Consider the following 21,168-nt stretch of genomic DNA (forward strand, 5'->3'; position numbering starts at 1 on the left):
TTATGTTTCTAAAAATACACAAGTTGTGCACAGTGAATCCCCCAATAAAGGAAAATATACCTGAACACCACAAGACCTTTCTCTATGATTAATTAAGCTATATTTACATGATCACTAAATGTGTCCAATATTACAGATGTGCAAAGTGCCACACCATGGTTATCCATGCAATTCTCAAATCCACTGATAACTGACACATAACAGAATTAGTATCCTAAGTACCTTTATCGGGGATTCATTTTCATTTACCTTTATATATACATATATATAATTTCATACATTTATTGACTTTATATACAAAACAATAATCTCAGTTAATGGTTGCAGTAAAACAAATGAATAACTAAACTTCTTCAACATCCTCTTAGTGTAATTTACTTAATATTGGTTTGCTTCTATACTGAACTGGGTTAAAGGATATATTTCAGCAAGCTTAAACTTGAAATGTATATATATACCTTTGAAATACATGCTTTATGTAAATATATAAAAAATAAAACTAATGAAAGAAGAGTGTATGATGTTTTGTCATAGCAAAATCTTCACACAGCCTAACCCTAAAATTAAAAAAGAATTTTCTGAGGTTCATATTGTTATGAACAATTCTATATTAAAAATGTTAAACATTATATCGAAATATTTATGTTCACAGGTATTTGCATGAATAACATTTAAAAACAATACCATTAAAATAAAGTTTACGCTTGCAAAATGTTCTGAAGTGTGGACTGTGACAGCTTTTCTCTTTTGGTTACAGATCGTAAAAAAAAGGCTATAACAGCACTGATAAATAATTAGTGCAGTACATTCTTTTTGTTATGATGTTAAAAAGAGTTGAGGCTGATAGGTTAAAACATTTAGTAATTTCTACTTGAAGAAACTACTAATTATTCATTATTGTATATTATTTCATTCCTTGTTGATCCATGTACTCTAAAAAATAGCTATATGTTCAATTACAACAACATTACTCAATCTTCCAGATGTATGTTATTGCATTTTGTTTTACAGAATTACTTGCAAAATGTTGAGGAGAATATTTTTCACTTGAGGCATGAATAAAAATGTTTTGAGATGCTTCTTTGTTGCTCCATGTATCCTTGAGGGACCACTGATAATTACAGAGGCAAGTGTCAGGTTATAGTAAATAGTCAGTGCTTATGTAGTTCTTAATTGTTTAATGTCTGTAAACTTTTTTGTCAATAATTTAGTACTACATGTCTTACATTTAAATGAAAATTTAAAATTAAAATTTTTTTGCACAAATAAAATTGTAAGGTGATTGTTAATATGGTTTTTGGAAATAAAATGGGTGCTAACCAAAAACGATGATAAAAAAAATGTAAGCCTTTTAACTTTTTATTAATTTAGACTTGTGAAGATGAGTAGGAAAAGTTGAAGATGTATAAGCATGTTGGTGTAAACTTCTGCTTCCATTCTTTTGGTTTGCTGAAGTTTGAGGTTGAATGTTTTTCTAAATGTATTTGCTTAGTTACAGATTTATCCATTCTTTACTGAATTCTAGCTTAATGTTTGCAATAAAGTACTAATTTCATGATTCATTGCTGATTAAATGAGTTATTACTGAGTTATTCTTTACTACAAAGTACTGTCTTAAATGTTGTTTCTGATGCAAACAAATTATGCCAGATATGAAACCGAATTCTTGCCAGAAGTTACTGGTCCTTAATATAAACCAACTTCTGATTTATTTGCTTGGATGATTTAATTTCATGGTTTAGCACATTGCACAGTACAATACTAAATGTACTTGTAATAAGCTATCTCATTGTACTATTTCCTCCTTAGATTTTTACAGTGTTCTACTCTCAGTTTAAAATTAAGTTTAATGATACAAAGGATCAACTGAAGAATAAGTTTTAATACAGGATTTATATTTTGCAAATTAATAATCCTAATACTATATCTAAGTCAAAATCAACCTAGTTTTACTATTATAACACCAACATATGGAACCAATGATATGTCAGATGTATGTTTGTATAAAATCTATTAGGAATCTCTAAAGAAATAAAAAAAAAGAAACTTTGCTGAAAACCCAAACTGACTTCATAAAAGTATCTGAATCAAATATTTAAATTACTTACATAATACACTGGACTGAGAAAGGGTGTTGTAAGATGAGTTTATTTTTCTTGATGCGAATATTGTCATTACAGTTGTAGATGTGGATGCTAGAAGAGAATTCAAACAGATGTTAAAGAAAGTGACAAGGTTTTAAATAACACGAAAAACTTAAAAACACCAAAAGTTATAAATTTCCAATACTGAAAATATATTTCTGAAGTATGAGAGAAAGTAAGTACCTATCAGAAATAAATTTTTTAGTATGGGAAAATTATAACTTCCAATACTGTATGTTACCTCCACTCATAAATAGCTAGAATCCCACATTGAATGGGTGGAGGGACCAGTGTGAGAGAAAGAGAGAAGCATCCAAAGCACACTCCCAAAGAGGAGATCTTCGAAGTCAAAGACCATATGTGGGAGACTGCACCACTTATGTATCAGGTCTACTCTTCACCCAGGGTAGATGAGGATCATACCATTGGTAAGTCAACTACAATCAAAAACCTGGCCACCAGGAACTGACATCTTTGTGGGGGCAAGAAAGAGGTTCATACCACTGGCAAGTCGACTACAATTCAAATCCATGCAACCAGAAACTGACATCTATGTGGGGATAGGAAAGAGGATAATACTAGCAGCAAGTCAAATACAGTCCAAAACCCAGCCATCTGGTGGAGGTAGGAAAGAGGATTTTACAGTCTTTACCTCAAGTTCATGAGACCAGAGGGAATTTCATACCCCCCACCCCCCAACTCCCGAAAAAACACATGATAACAATGTGAGAAATTGATTGATCAATTCAGGAACACAACATCTGGCATCAAAAAGATGTCTGTGTAATGTAAACCATCTCACTAAAAATTAAAATGACAGGAACCACCCCAAGTGCAGTAACACCCTTGGAATAATAAGAACATCGGGGGATAGCGGAAGGCAAAGAACCGTAGTAATCTGCAAGTACCTCCATCATGACCAACAACATGGATGGAGTAACAATAGCAGAAGTTAGTGAGGGAATAGAGACATCTGTAATACATGTGTGAGGACTTATGTTGATTGGTTCAGCTTCAAATCCAACACCTAGCCACTGGGAACCGACATCAATGTGTGGGTAGGATGAGGAATCCCAATCAAAGGGGTAAACTGCAATTTTGATGGCTCACTCCAATGTTACATACTGGAGGACATCTCATTATCTACATCAGCAGAACACCACTGCCCTACTCTCAACAAAATAGTTTTATTATAATTTATGTGTATTTAGTATATATATAATTTTTATTTCATTAAAACATTCAGGAGGATCCTTCTATGGTTCACCACCCCAGTGGCTTGGAACTGAAAAGTGGTAAGAACTCTCAAATTCCACTAGAAGAAAAGGAAGAGAAAGTGTGAGGGAGAATTCAGAGGAATGACAACACCTGAGACAGTGTAATGGGTGACCACAAAACCCTATTTTGAAAAGCAGACCATACCAATTTATTCAATAGAAGGCATAGCAGGAATGGGCAGCTATCCTCTTCTGCTTTACCCCTGTAGTCCATGGGTGAGTATGGTCTTGGACAAGCATATTAAAGAAGCAAATATATCATGAGGATAAACCTACAAGCAATCTTGTGAAACACCCCATCTCAGCAGTGTGCATTTAGTGGCCATGGAATTATAATTGTTAAGTCATCATGGCCTTACAGTGTGACTTTTACTAGTTTAAGTATTCCTGGACAGGCAACACTAGCTACATATTGGGGTCGATAAAGAAAATGAGAGACATGCCCCTGAAAAATAAGAGGTATATATACTAAAAGGTAATTTATCCAGTCACAGTCTCATGAAAGAGTGAAGGATGGCAACAGGTGAATGAAGGTACCCTGACAAGGAAGAAACAGTGATCCAGTGCAAAGAATGGGAGATGAATGTATGAGGTGAAGTCCCAGTGCTGGACAGACAAAGTACCTCCAATAGATGACATGGTTAATATCAAGGGAAAAGGGAAGGTGCATGATTGGAGTGAAGACACCAGGAATTGATGATGGGATGAAGGATACAAGGAATAAAAGATGAAACGAATCACAATCCAAGTTCTATGAGTCAGGGAGGAAGGAAAAAATCACAGACAAAGAAGTGGAGTAAGAGAAGGAAACCATGTAAAGGGAAAGAACTGAAGATGGCAAATGCCCAACATGGAGGGAAGAAGGAGGAGGTATCCCACAAAAATCCCTAAATATAGGTGGAACACCTAGGAAATGAAGTGAAAAGTAAACATTACCTTTAGGAAAGTAGACAGGATAATATAGAGTAAAACTAGGTAGGGGAGAAAATGGATAGAATTAACAGAGATTGAAGGACATAAAACCAAGAAAAAAATCTGCCTGATAGTAAGTTAAAGCAAAAAGAATTAAAGCCTGTAGATCATCTTGAAACAATGTAAGGAGAAGGGGAATATACTGTGAAATGTGTCTAAAATAAAATAAGATAGGACTAGCAGATTCTGCAGTAGAGGCCTAGAATGCAATCCATCATAAGGTGGAGGAAAACTGACAAAATCTAGGATATCTGAAATAGGTTCAGCCATTACAGGAGGAATGCAAGCAATACTGGGAGCAGGTAGGGTGGACTCCAGCCCCCATAGGCCCACACAAACAAAATTAAGGGTAAGAAGTATAAATTATAAATTAAATGAAATTAATCATTAATTTAATGGTTAAAAATTGTGTTGTGAAATAAACATATGTAATACATGTTATGTGTTGAAGAAAACAAAATAATTAATCTAACTATCAATTAACCCAAGAGTATAACCACAGGTAGATCAAATTAACAGACACTCGTTAAGCTAAGCTAACAAGATTAGTGATTAACCCACAAGTAGAACTAGTCTTTTATTTCATATAATTTTTAAATTTAATTTAGTGGATGGGATGGCCCAGATGAACCAACAGATCCATTGTTGTCCTTGAATTATATGTTATGCTATGTTAATGGATGAGGTTCCCCCAGGATCTAAAGTTCTTTTAAAGTTATTACATTGTTCAAATATGTTATGCATTAACGTGATAACGCATAATGCTGCAAATAATAGTTAGCTTAGCTATTTCAGAGAGCCAGTATTTTCTAAATTTAATTTTTCACAAATCTTTCAGGCAGAATGCTCAACATTTCATAAAATAGTAAGAAAGTTTCTGATGTATGAAACACAATTATATATATAATACCAAATGTGCAATCAGGTTTTACATATACCTTTTTGGCATATTTATTGAATTTCTGATACATTTACAAGATTTAGTGTCACTTCCAAATCTTACAGTCAGTAATAAAACTTACAGTATTATATTAAAACATACAAAAATACAAAAAATCTCAAATTGGAACCATTAATTTCATAGCATAAAATAATTTTGTTATATAGCTACTACTGAACAGAGAGAATTCCAGTTAGCAGCACTCTACCACCCACCATCCACACTAAGGGACTGAATGTTTGTCAGGGTTTTAAATATGAGTGGGCTGGGATTCTTCTACTGTAGATGTCTGTGACATGTTGGCAATAAATTCGAACAATAAATGGACAGCACACAATCCACTTGTTTTAAAATATTATATTCAAAACAAGTTAAATGTATGTACAAAATTCTTAACACTCTGGGAAATCACTGTTGTATCTAAGCTCTAAGTAATTCTCTTTTTTGTCAAAAGTCCATTCAGGCTGATTCAAATACTTTAGAATCCAATTGACAAGAAGAACTGTTTTTCTTTACTTTAATTTACTGTACTATCTGCGATAGATTTACATACGTTACTCCATGGGTTATCAAAGTTGTATTTCAAACTTTAAATAATTGTCTCCTTTTCATCAAAGTCCACACAGATGGGTTCAATTACTTTAGAACACCCTTTGACAAGACAAATTATTCTCCTTATCTCTCTTAAACTGTGAAACTCACTTTAGAATACTGCCCATTATGGCTAACCACTCACACACTGGCTAACTTCACATTTTCTAACTGTTTTGTGACTGAACTTTTACTTTTACTTAATTTGTTTTCTACTTTACTTTCACTAACTTAATGTTTACTGACTAAACTTCTAACTTCTTTATTAATCACCTGATATGGCTAAAACTGTCAATCACTCAGTCTAGATCTGTCTAATTATATCTCACTTGACTTGACTTTTCTCTACTTAACATAGGCTCGTGTGGTCGCCTATATTTATATGTTGTTCACTGAAGCCTCGAACTTTCTATAAACTACATGAGCGATGATATAACATAATAATACTCACTTAAGGTAATGAGAAAATACAAAAGGTTCAAGTAATGTGATGCCAAGAATGTTACTAAAGCCTAGTACAACAATCAAATGCATACACAATGTATGACTCATACAGAGTTACGTAACAAAATTTGTCATAACTAATGCTTTTAAAACAATCAACCTTCAACACTCCTGTCATGAAAACTAAATAGAGACTATACTAAAACTCTCAAAACATTAATTGTCATTCATATGTATTATAATTTTATGTCCATCTTCAACTGATTATTTTTATTCTAAAATAACTAAATTACTTTATAAACAGAGATAGATGATGGACTGTGAAAAGCAGTGTATAAATAATGGGACAGGAAGAACCCTACAGCAAATGCATACCGAAATCAAAAACGTTTCATAAGTAAACCAATCTTCACAAGATAAAAGCACACTTCTTCAAACACATCATAATAACACTCCTTCATATACAACATATTAACACTCCTTCATGTACAACATATCAGCACTCCTTCATACACAATGTATCAACACTCCTTCATACACATCTAACCAGTACTCCTTCAAACACATAGTATCAACACTTTGTCAAATACATAATATCAAACAAACATATGCTAGCTGAAACGAATGAAACTTAATTGTTTTGTCTCATTTTAACTGCTAATTTTTTGTACTTTTGTAAAACATGCTCATAGATTTTCAATGGATCTTTAAGATTTAAAGATGTATCAGAAATTTAAAATGTATACACACCAGCCATCTTCTGTACCAAGCCACATTGTAGGTTGCTGATTGTCCAAGTCTTCTTTGGAATCTTCTCTTGGTAAAAAGTGTTCACTGCTCTGCTTGGTAGAAGAGTCATCTTCTAAAAATTACAAGATTAGATGATACAAGAGACACTAAATTTAAATCAGAGTCAAAGTTTATGAGAACAATTATAGATATGAACCTGTGCCAAAGCAAAAAAAGCTATGTTTTTCATACTTATCATCTAATATATAAAAATGCATAACTGTTACTTGTAAATATATCAATGAAATATAGAAAGTGAAGAAACTGAAACATCAGTTACAACTCATGTATGTCACACTGTTAGATATACATGACTGTTTCAGTTTAAGTTTAATAGGATTATAATGATTTAGATAGTTTATACAGCAAGAGTGTTAAATTTAGTTATTTTCAGAAGCAATAGTTTATTGCAAGTTTGTTGACATAACTATTTATGAATCATAAGTTGTGTAGTTCACTAGTTATGAATTGGTGATTGTTATATTACTAGAATCTTCTGAGTTTTCTCATTGAATATTAATACATCATATTATCTAGTAGTGTGTGGAACATTCTAGATCTCTGTCATGGTATAAATACTTGAAAATGTAGTCTGATAAAGAATAGATAGATCTAGACTGTGTGATTGTGAGTGAAATTATTACAGATTGTATTGTAATAACAGAGTAAAGAAGAAGAACTCGTTTTGACAATTGTGTTCTAAAGTAATTAATCCAACCTGGGTGGAATTTGACAAAAAAAGAAACAATTATATAAAGCTCTGGATACAACTGTGATAATCAACAGTGTGATAAACATTTGTATATACATTTGACTTGTTTTAAAATATTATTTTAAAACATAGACTGTGTGCTATTTGTTTATTGTTGAAATTTATTGCCAACAAGTCATGAACACCTACTGTAAAGAATCTGCTTATACATTAAACCTGACAAACACTTTTGATTTCTTTCTAAACTAAGAACAACATTTATTTGTAGAACACTCTCTTATATATCTTCTAATGTAAATAAATATGGCATTTTTCTGTCACTCAACTTTATAATCCTTGCATAATTATCACATTAATCATTTCAAGTTATTTTTTAAATCTTTTGTTCACCTCTCAAAATGCTTACCTAAAATCTCTATCTTAATGGACATTTGTCAAACATTGACTAAAATTTTATTCTTGTTAATTGTTTTCTTCAAAGTTACAAAAACAAAATATAGCACAGATAAAAACTGAGTAAAGAAACAAGGAAGTTTACTTATACTGTAAAAGCAAAATATAATATTAAGGGTACACCTGTGATTTAAAAGTAATTATTATTCTTAAGGTTTTACTAAAACATTGTTTTGTGTTGTACATACCTTGAGATTCTTCATCATCATCATCTGTACTGGAATCACTAGAATAGCAAAAGATCAATGTCACTCACTCACTGTAACATTTTGATAGACTTGATATAAAATTGATATTTTAGATTGAATTCATTCTTCTGCATTTCTACTGGATATTTTAAGGTCTGCATAATTTTTTTCAAAAGTAAATATCTAAATTTACATAATGTAACCAAATTTTAACAGGCACCTCATGAGCCAGTGTGAGAAAATTTTGTTGAAAAAAAAAATAAACCACCCAATCTGGTTTTTCTTAATTTGAACTGAAATTTTTTGGACATTATAATTGGCTAAATAGAAATTTCTAAGTTGGCTAAAGTTCCCATACTCTTTTAGCATTGGGGCTGCGAAACGTGATTTGAAGTGGTAAGGTGACTGAAATCCATCAACTCATCACGAGCTTAATGGCCAAGCTCGAGAAGCATGGAAGTCTCCAAATAACACGCAGGGGTATTAAGGAACTGCTTAGAACCACCATCTTGGTACATATTATGCAGTAAGGCAAGTACAATATTATGCCTGTAGCTGCTTTCAAAGTGTTCCTGTCTGCTCATCCTACAGCTGACAATCGTGATGCTTCTACATTCCCTACCGAATCATAGGTGAAATTGTTTGCATATCAGTTGAAAGCTAAGCATAAAAACGTGATAGCAGAAGCATAAAAGGTTGGCAATTGCTTAATTAATGATGCTGAAAGTGTGGCTTTATTGATATATTCTGAATTTACTCCCAATAGGTAGACATTATTACTAGCTAGTATGGAGACTTGAGATGCTGTATTTCACTTAAAGATTTTTCAATTAAAAAATGAAAACATGTCTTGAAAAGATAAATCCAAAACCACCCTCTTTGGGAGTTTCTGGATTGAACTTACTTTTAATATTCAACAAATTGAAGTGTAAAGACACCCCTTAACTCCTGAGGGAGCTGTTAAAATAATATGTCATAAATTAAGAATATATTGCTTGCTTGTTTATTTGAGGTTAAGCACAAATCTACACAATGGGCTATCTGTGCTCTGCCTACCACGGGTATTGAAACCCAGATTTTAGAGTTGTAAGTCCATAGACATACCACTGTGTCACTGGGGGGCAAAGAATATATTAAATATTGAATACATTTATAGATCACACTACTGAACAGCTAGATGTTTACCTATCAAACCGAAAATACTTTTCACTACTGCTTTGGTCAGCATCACTATCAATATCCTGGATATCACTGTTGACAGTAAGACTGCTTTCAGGTAGAAAAGAACGTCTCCTATTTGTCCTGAGTGAGACAAAAAATAAATATGAGGAAAACTCATTTACTACATTCTGAAAAAGTGATATATTAGGAACTATTGCAACTAGATTAAATATTCTAAAACATGTTGCACTCTTTAAGTAAAACAAAGCATCTGAATACAGTTAAAATATACAACAGCATGCTGATATATATATATATATATCAAACTTCCATAACTAAGAAAAATTTAACTCTTCTACTGATAAGCTTCTATTATGATGGAAATTCCTAAATATTAATTTGTGCCTTATGTGCTAATTGTAAAAAGTTAACACTATTAGCTTCCTTTACAATGTTTTATTTTCAGATTTAAAATCAAATAAAAATTATCTTAAAGACAGGAAAGTAAACAGGAATGAGTATTAAACTTCATACAAAATTTACTTAAAGTGTTTGGTTTACGAATATATTATTTCATATACTTTTAACCTGAAATACATGCAAAGTTTTAGCATACCAAAGCAACAGAAACGTCTCATTCATTTTGTTTTTGAGAAGAGGATGGTAGCTCAGTTAACATTTTGACAAACTATCAAAAATAATAAAAGTTACATGTTGTCCTATAATTACCATATTTTGATTTTCCCAAACAGAAACATTGGTGAAGTATGATCTCTCATCATTACTTAGCAAGCTAATTTAAAATTGCAATATTGAGTCACAAGTTCAGCATGATTTATTTTTCACAGTATTGTATGTTTGTGTGCCAAAAAGAAACTTATTAAACCATAATAATTTATGTCAAATGCTCTTTAAAATGCTGAATTTTCCAATTATTATTTGGTGGAATATTCCAAGATTAACTTTATAACTGATTTATAAATTATAAGAGTGGCAGACTATTTTATGTGAAATACCTAGTGGAAGTGAAAATCAAAAACAAGCAGAATTTGAATCTTTGAAATCACTCATATAATATATATGTACCAAATCATTGTCTTTCAGAGGGCTGTTAATGTTTTGTACATTCAGTAACCTTAGTTGTTGAGCAGATGAATATCTATGCAGGCTATTTACAACAGCAGCTTCATCAAAGACATTTTTTGTCTTATACAATATTAGTGTAATGAAAATAACTAAAAAAATCATTAAAATAAATATTTTCAAGTTAACAGATGTACAAAAAGAGGTGTACCAATATTCTCACATCTGCCTGAACAATATTGCAAATTAACCAGTAAGAAATACTTTTCAATACTTACACAGAATTAGCAGCAGGAATTGCAGCCATACATATGATTCTAGTATTGCACACACCATTGCAAGAAGTCACTGTTGGTTCTGGATGTAGGCTTAGTATACAAACTTGACCAACGTATCCATCACTATTACATACCCAAATATATTTCAGGCCAAGCTGATTTAAACTTAATGTTGGTGCTGCACATGTAAACTGAAAAAAGAAAGACATAAATAAATGACAAAAGTAACAAAAAAACTTTAATATACACATTAATTTTCACTAATTGGTTTTTAGATCTCATTCAGGCCAATAAATCATTACCAAACAATTTATTCAGACAATAAATTAAGAATTTTTAACTAATACCTATGAATATTTTAGTCCAATCTGAAATTAATGACCCTAAACAACTACTAAAACAAAATTTTGATCTCATTCTGTGAAGTCACACATTTATATTTGTTAATTGACTGCATTAATATGGTTCACTTAAATGTACATAACTAAACAATATCAATATTTAAGATTTCCTAACAAATGCCTTAAAATGTGAATAAAATGTATAGCCCTGGGTTTTTACATCTCTGCTGAAAAACAGACAAACCTATTTCCTGCCAAAACCTCTAAAACAGATGCAAAAGAAAAATATTTTATACCAAGAACCAAGGGGGGAATTTTACTTCCTAAAATGTGAATGACATTTACCAACTATTTTGTTTTGAAAATATCAGAACCAAAGAGTGAACAAAAGACAGAATGAGTAATTCAGAGCCATCACTTTACCTATACCCATCAGCTTAGTGTACTTAAAAAAGTAATTATAACTTATGTTACAAAGTTCTCTGAGAATATTTTCAAAGAGTTGAAATCACATGTAGAAACTCATACTTTTAAAAAACAAGAACTAGAGAAAAAAAACTTGCATAGGATTTTCAGAGGTCTATTTCACCTTATTGGTTAGAAATGTTAACAGAGAAACAAAACTTTCACATAAAACCTTTTCAAAATCTTTATCTGTTGCATAACTTGAACCATACTATCTATAGTGTTTTTTATTTTTAAATATTCTAAGCTGGTCAAGTCAGCTGTCATTTTGGTTACACTTATTTAAATGTGGTCTTACAAGAACCTCATAAAAAGAAATAATAACCTTTTTCAATAGTTCAATATATTTGTTAGTAAATTCAGCAACTTATTTACTCTTTTTACTGCAATCAAGTACTCAGTAGAAGAGTTTGAACTCCTGGTTATCTCATATTCATGTTCCTTAGTAAACAATAGTTCTCATATGGAGTGAATATTTTCCAACTTCCAGTAAACCAGTACATGAGGTAATATTCTCTGATTTTAAAATATGTGTTCAAAGTACTACTACAATTGCTGAGCTAGATTACACATGGTATCAGCTACATACCTACATTTAAACTTAATTAGTAACCACAGGAAAACCATATTTCTATTAATATCCTTGTCCATCTCATGAACTGATAAATCTCAGAAGACAAGAAGAAATGAAGCTGAAAAAAAATCCTGTTTCAACTGTACCTTCCTCTGTTGTTACTTTAAAATTCCAGTTTTCAAACCAACATTTTTTAGCAACAAGATACAATTTGCTTTTATATTTAATTTATCTCTTATATTTGTTGCATATTCTCTAATGACATTATAAGGAAACTATTTACCCTTTTGAACATAGACAACTTTTGTATTTTTATTTTTGATGTGATTTTACCACAAATTAAACACAATATTTTTGGTAACTTAGACAATATTCTGACTAAACTGAAAACTTTATTGTCTTAAAATTGCATTATTGCTTAGCAATATAATAAATTTAATTATTTTTTCTTAATTATTATAATCAAAAGTTTTTTAATAGATAATCCTAATACTTCAGTCTGAAGGGTTTATTTCAAGTACATGCACATGCAGTTAAGTTTTGTTTGTTTGTAGTTAGGCACAAAGCTACACAATGGGTATCGAAACCTGGTTTCTAGCATTGTAAGTCCGCAGACATACTACTGAGCCACTGGGGGGTGGGGGGCATATGCGTTTAACAAAGTTAACTATGATTTTGTGTAACTTTGCTAGTTATACACACTAAGTCTAAGATTAACAGAATATGAAACACATTAAAGACTTTAAACACTATAAACAGTCATATCTTACTTGAAGTCCTGCTCTTGTCTTTCGTATTGGAAGTGGGTACAGAAATTCTGGTGGAGGCCTTTTATTTGTATAAAGTGCTGAAAGGAAAAATCTAAGATGAATATGTAAACAAGTTGTTTTTAATAATTGGTAAATCATATTATTTTGACAACACCATGAACAGCTAAATATGATTTAAGAAATTACAAACTTTTAGAAATGAATGTTTTTGTATAAAGTAGATTTCCCTGAAATTTCTGTTGCTTGTAAGTCAAAGACTACATACAGGATTTAAATATAAACAGTAATATGATAGAAAAACAACATAAAATCATTACAATTTTACTGATATGTTTCCATTGGCTTTGCACAACTTTGCATACTATGTTGCTAATTTTTTCATTAATACGTTAAAATTAACCCCAAATCATGCTTTATTTATAATCATATATATATACATATGTACATTCACAGTCAATAACATATGGATTACATAGACTGCACTTTCTTCGAACTTTGTGTCCCAGTTCTTTCTCTTTTTATATTTTACACTATGATTTGTGCAAAAACAAAATCAATGGGTTAATGACTTCCAAATGCAAAAACAAACTCCTGGTTTGCTTACATTTATTCATATAATAACAACTAGTTATCCTCACCTAGCTTTTGTTTTGCTTCATTGAATGCAGTTTCCCATGAAGATCTTTTTTCTGGTGTTGAGTAGACAATGTTAATTGTATCTACACCTTCCCTGAAATGCCAGAATAATGAATTTAATACAAATTTAGGGAAATAGATGCAAAATCTGCCTAGTGTTTGTTTTAGCTTTTATTAATCAAGATAATATTATAATAAGTAATTTCAATAAATACATGGATTAAAACTATAAAAGTAATTATGTATTTAGATACAAATTATTACACTGAATAAAACATACATGGTGTCCACGAAGTCTGGAATCATAGGTGAGTTTCAGCTTTTCTCAATTTCAGATATGTGACTGATTATGTCATTGTCAAAGCATGAGAAGGTTAAATTAATTCTGCTGTTAATCCATACTTGTTTTGAATTACTAAGACAGTATGTGGAACACATTCTGTGAAATTCATTGAAATGCCTTTTGTTCCAAATTTTTAAGACACCCTGTATACACATTTATAAGAAAAGTGTAGTGAAAAGGTAACAAAACAAGGTCAATATAGATAAATGGAAAACAAAACAATTACCATAAGAAATGCCAAAGATAATTATCATTTACAAAGTTCTAGGCAAACTAAAATAATATGACAATAAATGATACAAGAAAAATCAAAATATAATTACTTTAAGAAAATTCTATCTTAATTTATTTTAGTTCGAGAAACTCTGGAATCAATAACAACATAAGTCATATATATATACATGGCATTAACCATCTTTACATAAAATATAAGTCCCACAAGTCTTTTTCTCTGCTGATAATAGAATAGAAGGATGGCAGCTCCTCAACAGCACCCACTGCCATTTCTTGGACTATTCTTATCTGACCAAGTAGTAGCATTGAAATTTTACCATCACTCGTATGATGGGCCCATGGGCTCAAGGAGCAGAGAGCATCTTTATAGCAATTGAACACAAATAATAGATATTTAATAGAGTGCGAGCCTATCTTTGATATATTGCAGCATAAACATTGTAGTTATTAATTGTTGAACTTATGTGTTTCAAGAGACTGCCACTCCTCTTATAAAACAGCTACAAGTATATCGATACTTACGATTATTTCATTTAATTTGTCAGGTCTCAAAATGTTCCACAGTGGTTCATTCAGTTTCAGGTTAAAACAGATTTTGGATGTAATTTCTCACAAACCACTGTTATATAAGGGGAAGAGTATATCATGACATTTCATAATGCTAACAAAATAAGGTGTTTCCCATAGTATTCCATCAATGCAGGTTGTGCAGCATTGTCCAGAGTGCAATAATACGACAGTGCTTTCAAAGCTACCTTAACTATTATTAACCTATCAAAGCAAATCCAGCTAAAAGAGACACACTCCTTGGTACTGTCTTATTATACTTCATGGTTGGGGCAACATAGTCATATCCGAAGTGCTGTCCAGGTTGCCATCAAATCCACATTCAATTTGCCTATCCACAGCAAATGGTGATTAGCAAGTTTCATCAGTTCACTTGAAAATTTGTCATTGTTCTTCTCAGTAAGTTTATTGTTCACATTACCACGAAACCCAAGGTCTTGCATTCACGACTCTTAGGAGTTGTTGTGGACTTCAGCCAATCATTAGACCCCCTTGAACATGTTAAATATGTAGTCCCGATTTCTCATTAAAGTCGTAAGTTGTGAACTTAATGCCAGATGTACATTTCGTCTCAAACACAATTTAAAGTTACTATGGCCCGAGGAAAATAAATAATTAATGATGCACAGCCAGACAATTTTCAACATCAGCATGTCCAGAGGTGTTTTATGTATTCAGCATATTATTCACTGTGGATTTTAGTATGAGTAGATGAGCTCAAGTATCTCAGATACTCATATCACCATAACTGTTTTAAATAAACATTCTCCGTACATCCACAAGTTCTTTCCTTATAGCAACTTGATTTCAATTGGTCTCCTGGTGGCTATATAAGAAGTAAACTTGAGGGCTTGTAACTCTAGAACTCGGTGTTCATCCAAGGGGTTAGACATGAGACAAATAACCCATTGTGCAGTCTTGAATTAATACAAACAGATGCCAACAGACTGGCTGTGACAGTTGTTGACCTTTTTAAATCTTACACAGAACTGTAAAACTGATGATGTAATTTACATGGATAGAGATGGACCAAATGATAGTTTTATTGTTCTCTAATTTGAATATACCTTAAAAATTCATAACATGAAACTTTATATTACATGTTGAAACAAACCTAAAAACAAACAGAATTTTTTCTGAATATAATTCATTTAATAAAATGGGCTTGAAAATGGGATCAATGGGTCTCAGTTTCAAGACATGGTGCTACCAAACATACTTTATACTTTCAGCTGTGGAAGCATTATAAGAGTGATAGTCAATCCCACTGTTCAGTTAAAAATAACCACTACTAGTTGTTGTTCCCTCTGCTCAACAATTAAAAGCCAGGGACATCTATGCCTGGACTATAGTGGTCTTTGATCAATCCATTTTTAACCAATTGTGTCCATAAAGTGTTATTCTGGTGAACAAGCAAACAAAGAATAAAGTAAATAACTGTGTTTGAATATTATAAAGTTTGCTATAATTTTGACAGCAACAAGACTGAGAAAAAACAGTACATATGAACTCTACACCTCTGAAAAAGTTTGATAAAACTTAGCTAAAAAACAACAAAACACACAATTCTATTTTATTAAAAAACTGAGATGCTTAAGCTATATATTTTAAAATTCTATTATTGAAAACAGAATACGAACATTTATCAGAACATATAATGCAATGGACACCAACTGAGTGAAAAACAAAAGCAGAAATAACTAATTATAAATCAATTCTGGATAAAACCTTGAATATTGACTGAGTTAATATCTTGAAATAAATATGTTCTTGATGATAAAGCTTAAGTATCCTTAAATATTTTATTAAGTTTATTAATGGATAAGCTTTAATTGACGCTTCTGCAAACACTTAGTCCAGCCTAACATTGAGATAAAAAATGATGTATAAAGAACAGTAAGTACAAATAGATTTTATTATCATAAACAAAACTGTTTCACACTTTGGTGTCAAACATTGACAGGTATAATTTTTGACTGGGTCAAAACAATTCTCAAACTTTTTCAAAATCAGACAATAAATGATTGAGATAATGAAATGATAACATAATTAAATTAAGCCTGAACTATCTAGTAAGAAATAAATAAACTATTATATTTAAAAGAGAAAAATAACTAATTTAACGAATATACTCATGATACTAATTCTTATGTTGTTAGGTAACATGGTTGCAATTTCTGGTAGGTTTTAAACAAGATGCAGTCCCTACAAGTATAATCTAGAACTATAAGTTAAATACTCAGAATTGCCACGTGGAATTTCATATTTTAGTATAAAATAACGACTGTAAAATAAAGACAAATGATACAACACGATGGCTATAACATTTTACACACAACAATATGCAGTTGTACAGTAACATAATTAGAAACAAATTAACAAGAACAAAATGTTTTTTCAAGCCTTTATTAATATATTAAGAGCAACGTTACTGCAAAACATAAATAACAAAAACTGTAAAGTTTGTTTTGTTTGTTTGTTTGTTTTGAACTTCGCGCAAAGCTACACGAGGGCTATCTGCACTAGCCGTTCCTAATTTAGTAAGTGTAAGACTAGAGGGAAGGCAGCTAGTCATGTTTGGTGTGACGGGGATTCGAACCTGCAACCCTGATTGTGAGTCGAGCACACTAACCACCTGGCCATGCAGGGCCGAAAACTGTAAAATAATGGCAAAGGTATCTTAAACACAGATACAACATTTGAATACAACCTGGTATTTTGGTTATTGGGATACTGCACTTTGTCCTTAAGATAAAGTTGATTATTCAACCAATTAATGTTTGGAGTTGGTTTCAAAGGTTAATTAAACAGAGAGTATTTTTTAATAAGTAAAGTTCTAATATCAGAAGTAGTAAGCTTACCTTCACAGTCTTTAGAATAATCTCCACATTGTTGTTGTAGTTTGTTATTAAGCTTAAAGCTACAAAAAGGGCTATCTGTGCTCTGCTCACCAAGGTTATTGGTTTCTAGCAGTATATGTCCGCAGACATACTGCTATGCCACATTGAGGGATGTTCTATTACAGAGTATGTATATATATATATATATAACAACAAAGATCTGTTGTTCACTGAGGTCAATTGCTTTCAATTGAAACGAAAATCTAAGCAAATCCTCACTGTTTTTCACAAGTGTCTCTTCAGTTTGTATTTGATCCCCAAGTTCGTTCAAATATTTAATTTCTACACTTAAATGTTAAAGTATCATTTGTTGTCCCTGTGTAAATGAGTCTAAATATGGCCAACAGTTTTTGCTTTTCTATATGTGAAAAAGGAACATCATAAGCATGTTGCAGTGAATTATTCGTTCATACACCTTCGTCATATGAAAGACTATCATATCATACACACTAGCACATATTTTAAGATTTTTAGGTATAGATATTGAGGTTAAAACTTCATATATTAAAAACGATTATCTGCACAAAAGTTTAAAACAACCAACTTTAATATATTTTCAAAACACGTTTGCTTTTCACCATTGAATAGTATAGGGTAAATGATATTTTCTGGGTGTTTCTCTTTGATGAAATGTAAATTTTTGGATCTTTTCGCGTCACTCTTGATTTTGTGGTAAAAGGAATGTAAATTTTGAGATCTGATTGTGTCACTCTTGATTTTGTGGTAAATGTAAATTACAAAAGAGGTTAAACGTAGAGTAATGCAATGGTTGAGATTATTTTGAACAGATCTTTAAGTAATCTGGCATACATTTGGTTGATAAGCAACAGTTTCTGTAAGTCTATATAAACTATATGACCTTTGAACTATATCAGAGTCATTCCTGTAATTCTAGCTACACGTACAACTTCAGATTATTTATATTCTATCTAGTGCGGCCAAATATTACTTGAGGCAGATCAACAATGAATACGAGTACCTTAGACAAACTGTAAGGCTTTACGAACTTGTGAGACTTAAGGATAAATAATGGGGAAAAAATCACTCATTTCCGTCACTATGGCAACAAAATTGAAACAGTATATAAGGTGTGTTGATTTATGTTTCCTTACTTTGACACAAGATACGCCAAAATAGCCATTTTGTTTTCCTGGAATGTACTATTTGTTTTACAGACATAGCTTGCAAACTATGACTCTGGGCGTCTATGCGATTATGTGTAGGAGTATACAAACACCAAGATTACTAAAGTATGACTACAGTAATGTTTTTTTTATAGCAATACTTTCGTTTGATGTGTTAAAGTGATTCGCAATTCGGATAAAAATCTCCAACTTTAAAATATAATATAATATAATATAAAATATAATATCTGTGCCAAGTGTAAGTAAATGATATACAATACTTTTTTATATATTTTACAAAATTGAATGATCTTACATATTTTTTTATTGTTCTAAATAAACTCTTTTAAGTATAGTTTACACTTTGGATTTAACTCACTAATCGTACGAAAAGCTCAATGTTACGTATTCTAGGTATAAAGAGCACATAATGAAAATCTAAATTTAACTCAGCACGGTATTATAAGAAAAACATGTGTTGTGTTCAATTTGAAAAACTACATTTGCATATCTAAAATCTTATCCAACTAGTTATATCTTGAAAACTTTTCATTGGAAGTACAGTCATAATAAAACAAGGATTTCCCTTTTTTTAATCCAATTTAATTGTTAGACGTAATCATTTACACATTCCGGAAACAATAACAGTTGAATGTACGTTTATTCTATTTTGAAATCTCTATGTTCCTTTTAATTAGATTATTCAATGACCTGGTACAAATGTCTAAATGTTAAAAACCAAACAAAAAAAAATCCATCTATTCCTGAAGGTCTTAACACGATTCTCTAATTACTGGCGTAAGAAACAGGCATAATTAATAACGAATATGGCCAAATCAGGTTTCGTTGATAAACTAGCTGTGAATGATTATTGTACGAGATGTTTATTATACGTTATCCGAAGAATGATAAATACAACGACCTAAGCCCAATTTAAAAATAGGATACTAAAGTATTTTCTTTGAAAACTTACAAGGTCAGTTATTTTTGTTGTTCAAGGATAATGGTAAAGTTCGAAATGGTTCAAAAGAAACAAACTCGTAGATTTTAAGTTCCATTTTCTATTAACTATATTTTATTTTTAGCTTGCAATATAATCTGAATACATACATGACATATTTTTAAAACTTGTATGGGATATAAATCGTTTTGTAAACAAATACACATATTTGTCTGTTATACATTGGGTGGCTACTTTGCACATACACAAACATATTTGCAGACAGTCGGTTTATTTGAATATGAAAAACATATCAACCATGTGGTGATTTCAAAGTAGATTATAATTCAAATTTTAGTACTATATATTACTCAATTTCTTAATTTAAAAGCAAATATTAAAAACACAGTTAAACATCGATTTTTGTGTGTCACGTGGTATGTTAAATGCACTACTGCTTCAAATGACATGTTTGTGATGTCAAAATACTACGTCTATAGTTTTGTACGAACTAGGAACTTAAATTACCGATATTGACAAGCAATGATATCAAATACAAACCTCATAGCTTTTCTTTTTGCTGAGATATCACTTAGGTACTGAATCAAACACAGTGTTTGGAAACAGTCCCTTATATAGACTTTCCTCAATATATGACATGTGAATAACCAACTGACAGCTCAGAATGTATCCCTGGCCATTATAAAATGTTGGGAAGCCCTCTCATTAATTCGAATCAAGATTTCATGCGGATAGGTTGTGTATTTCGTCTTCTCCAAATTTCATATTTTTTAGAGCAAAATACAGCTTTGTTGAGAATTTTGCGCAAATCTACATGAGAGCTAACTGCACTAGCCGTTTCTAATTTAACGTTGTAATACTAGAGGTAAGGAAGCTTGTCATCACCACCCACAGCCCACTTTTGGGATACTCTTTTACCAACAAATAGTGCTATCACCCACTCTTGGTATATTCTTTTACCAACAAATAATAGGATTACTGTCGCATTATAACGCCCCCACAGCTGAAAGGGCGAGCATGTTTGGTGGGACGGGGATTCGAACCCGTGACCCTCTGATTGTGAGTCAAGCATCCTAACCACCTGGCCAAAATACAGATTGATAAATTATAGTGGAAGTCTATGTTATCGATATAGTAATTTATGATTTTTTTGGTTATTCAACTGTATACATAAAACCTAAAAAAATACTATTTTATTTCATATCCTCCACTTGCGAAATT

General features: G+C 31.4%; 1 protein-coding gene across 1 annotated transcript in view; it reads right to left on the reverse strand.

Moving 5' to 3' along the window:
• Nucleotides 1–21,168, reverse strand: part of LOC106474593 (rho guanine nucleotide exchange factor 17-like) — a 73,620-nt gene that overhangs the window by 12,320 nt on the left and 40,132 nt on the right. The window contains exons 10-16 of the mRNA XM_022379915.1: nt 13,821–13,912; nt 13,183–13,259; nt 11,033–11,223; nt 9,696–9,812; nt 8,511–8,548; nt 7,119–7,230; nt 2,109–2,195 (exon numbers count right to left, since the gene is read on the reverse strand). Of these exons, the coding sequence (XP_022235623.1) occupies nt 2,109–2,195; nt 7,119–7,230; nt 8,511–8,548; nt 9,696–9,812; nt 11,033–11,223; nt 13,183–13,259; nt 13,821–13,912 (714 nt within the window). The remainder of the gene's footprint in view (nt 1–2,108; nt 2,196–7,118; nt 7,231–8,510; nt 8,549–9,695; nt 9,813–11,032; nt 11,224–13,182; nt 13,260–13,820; nt 13,913–21,168) is intronic.

The sequence above is a fragment of the Limulus polyphemus genome, unplaced genomic scaffold (genome assembly GCF_000517525.1).
Source record: "Limulus polyphemus unplaced genomic scaffold, Limulus_polyphemus-2.1.2 Scaffold140, whole genome shotgun sequence".
NCBI classification, from domain to species: domain Eukaryota; kingdom Metazoa; phylum Arthropoda; class Merostomata; order Xiphosura; family Limulidae; genus Limulus; species Limulus polyphemus.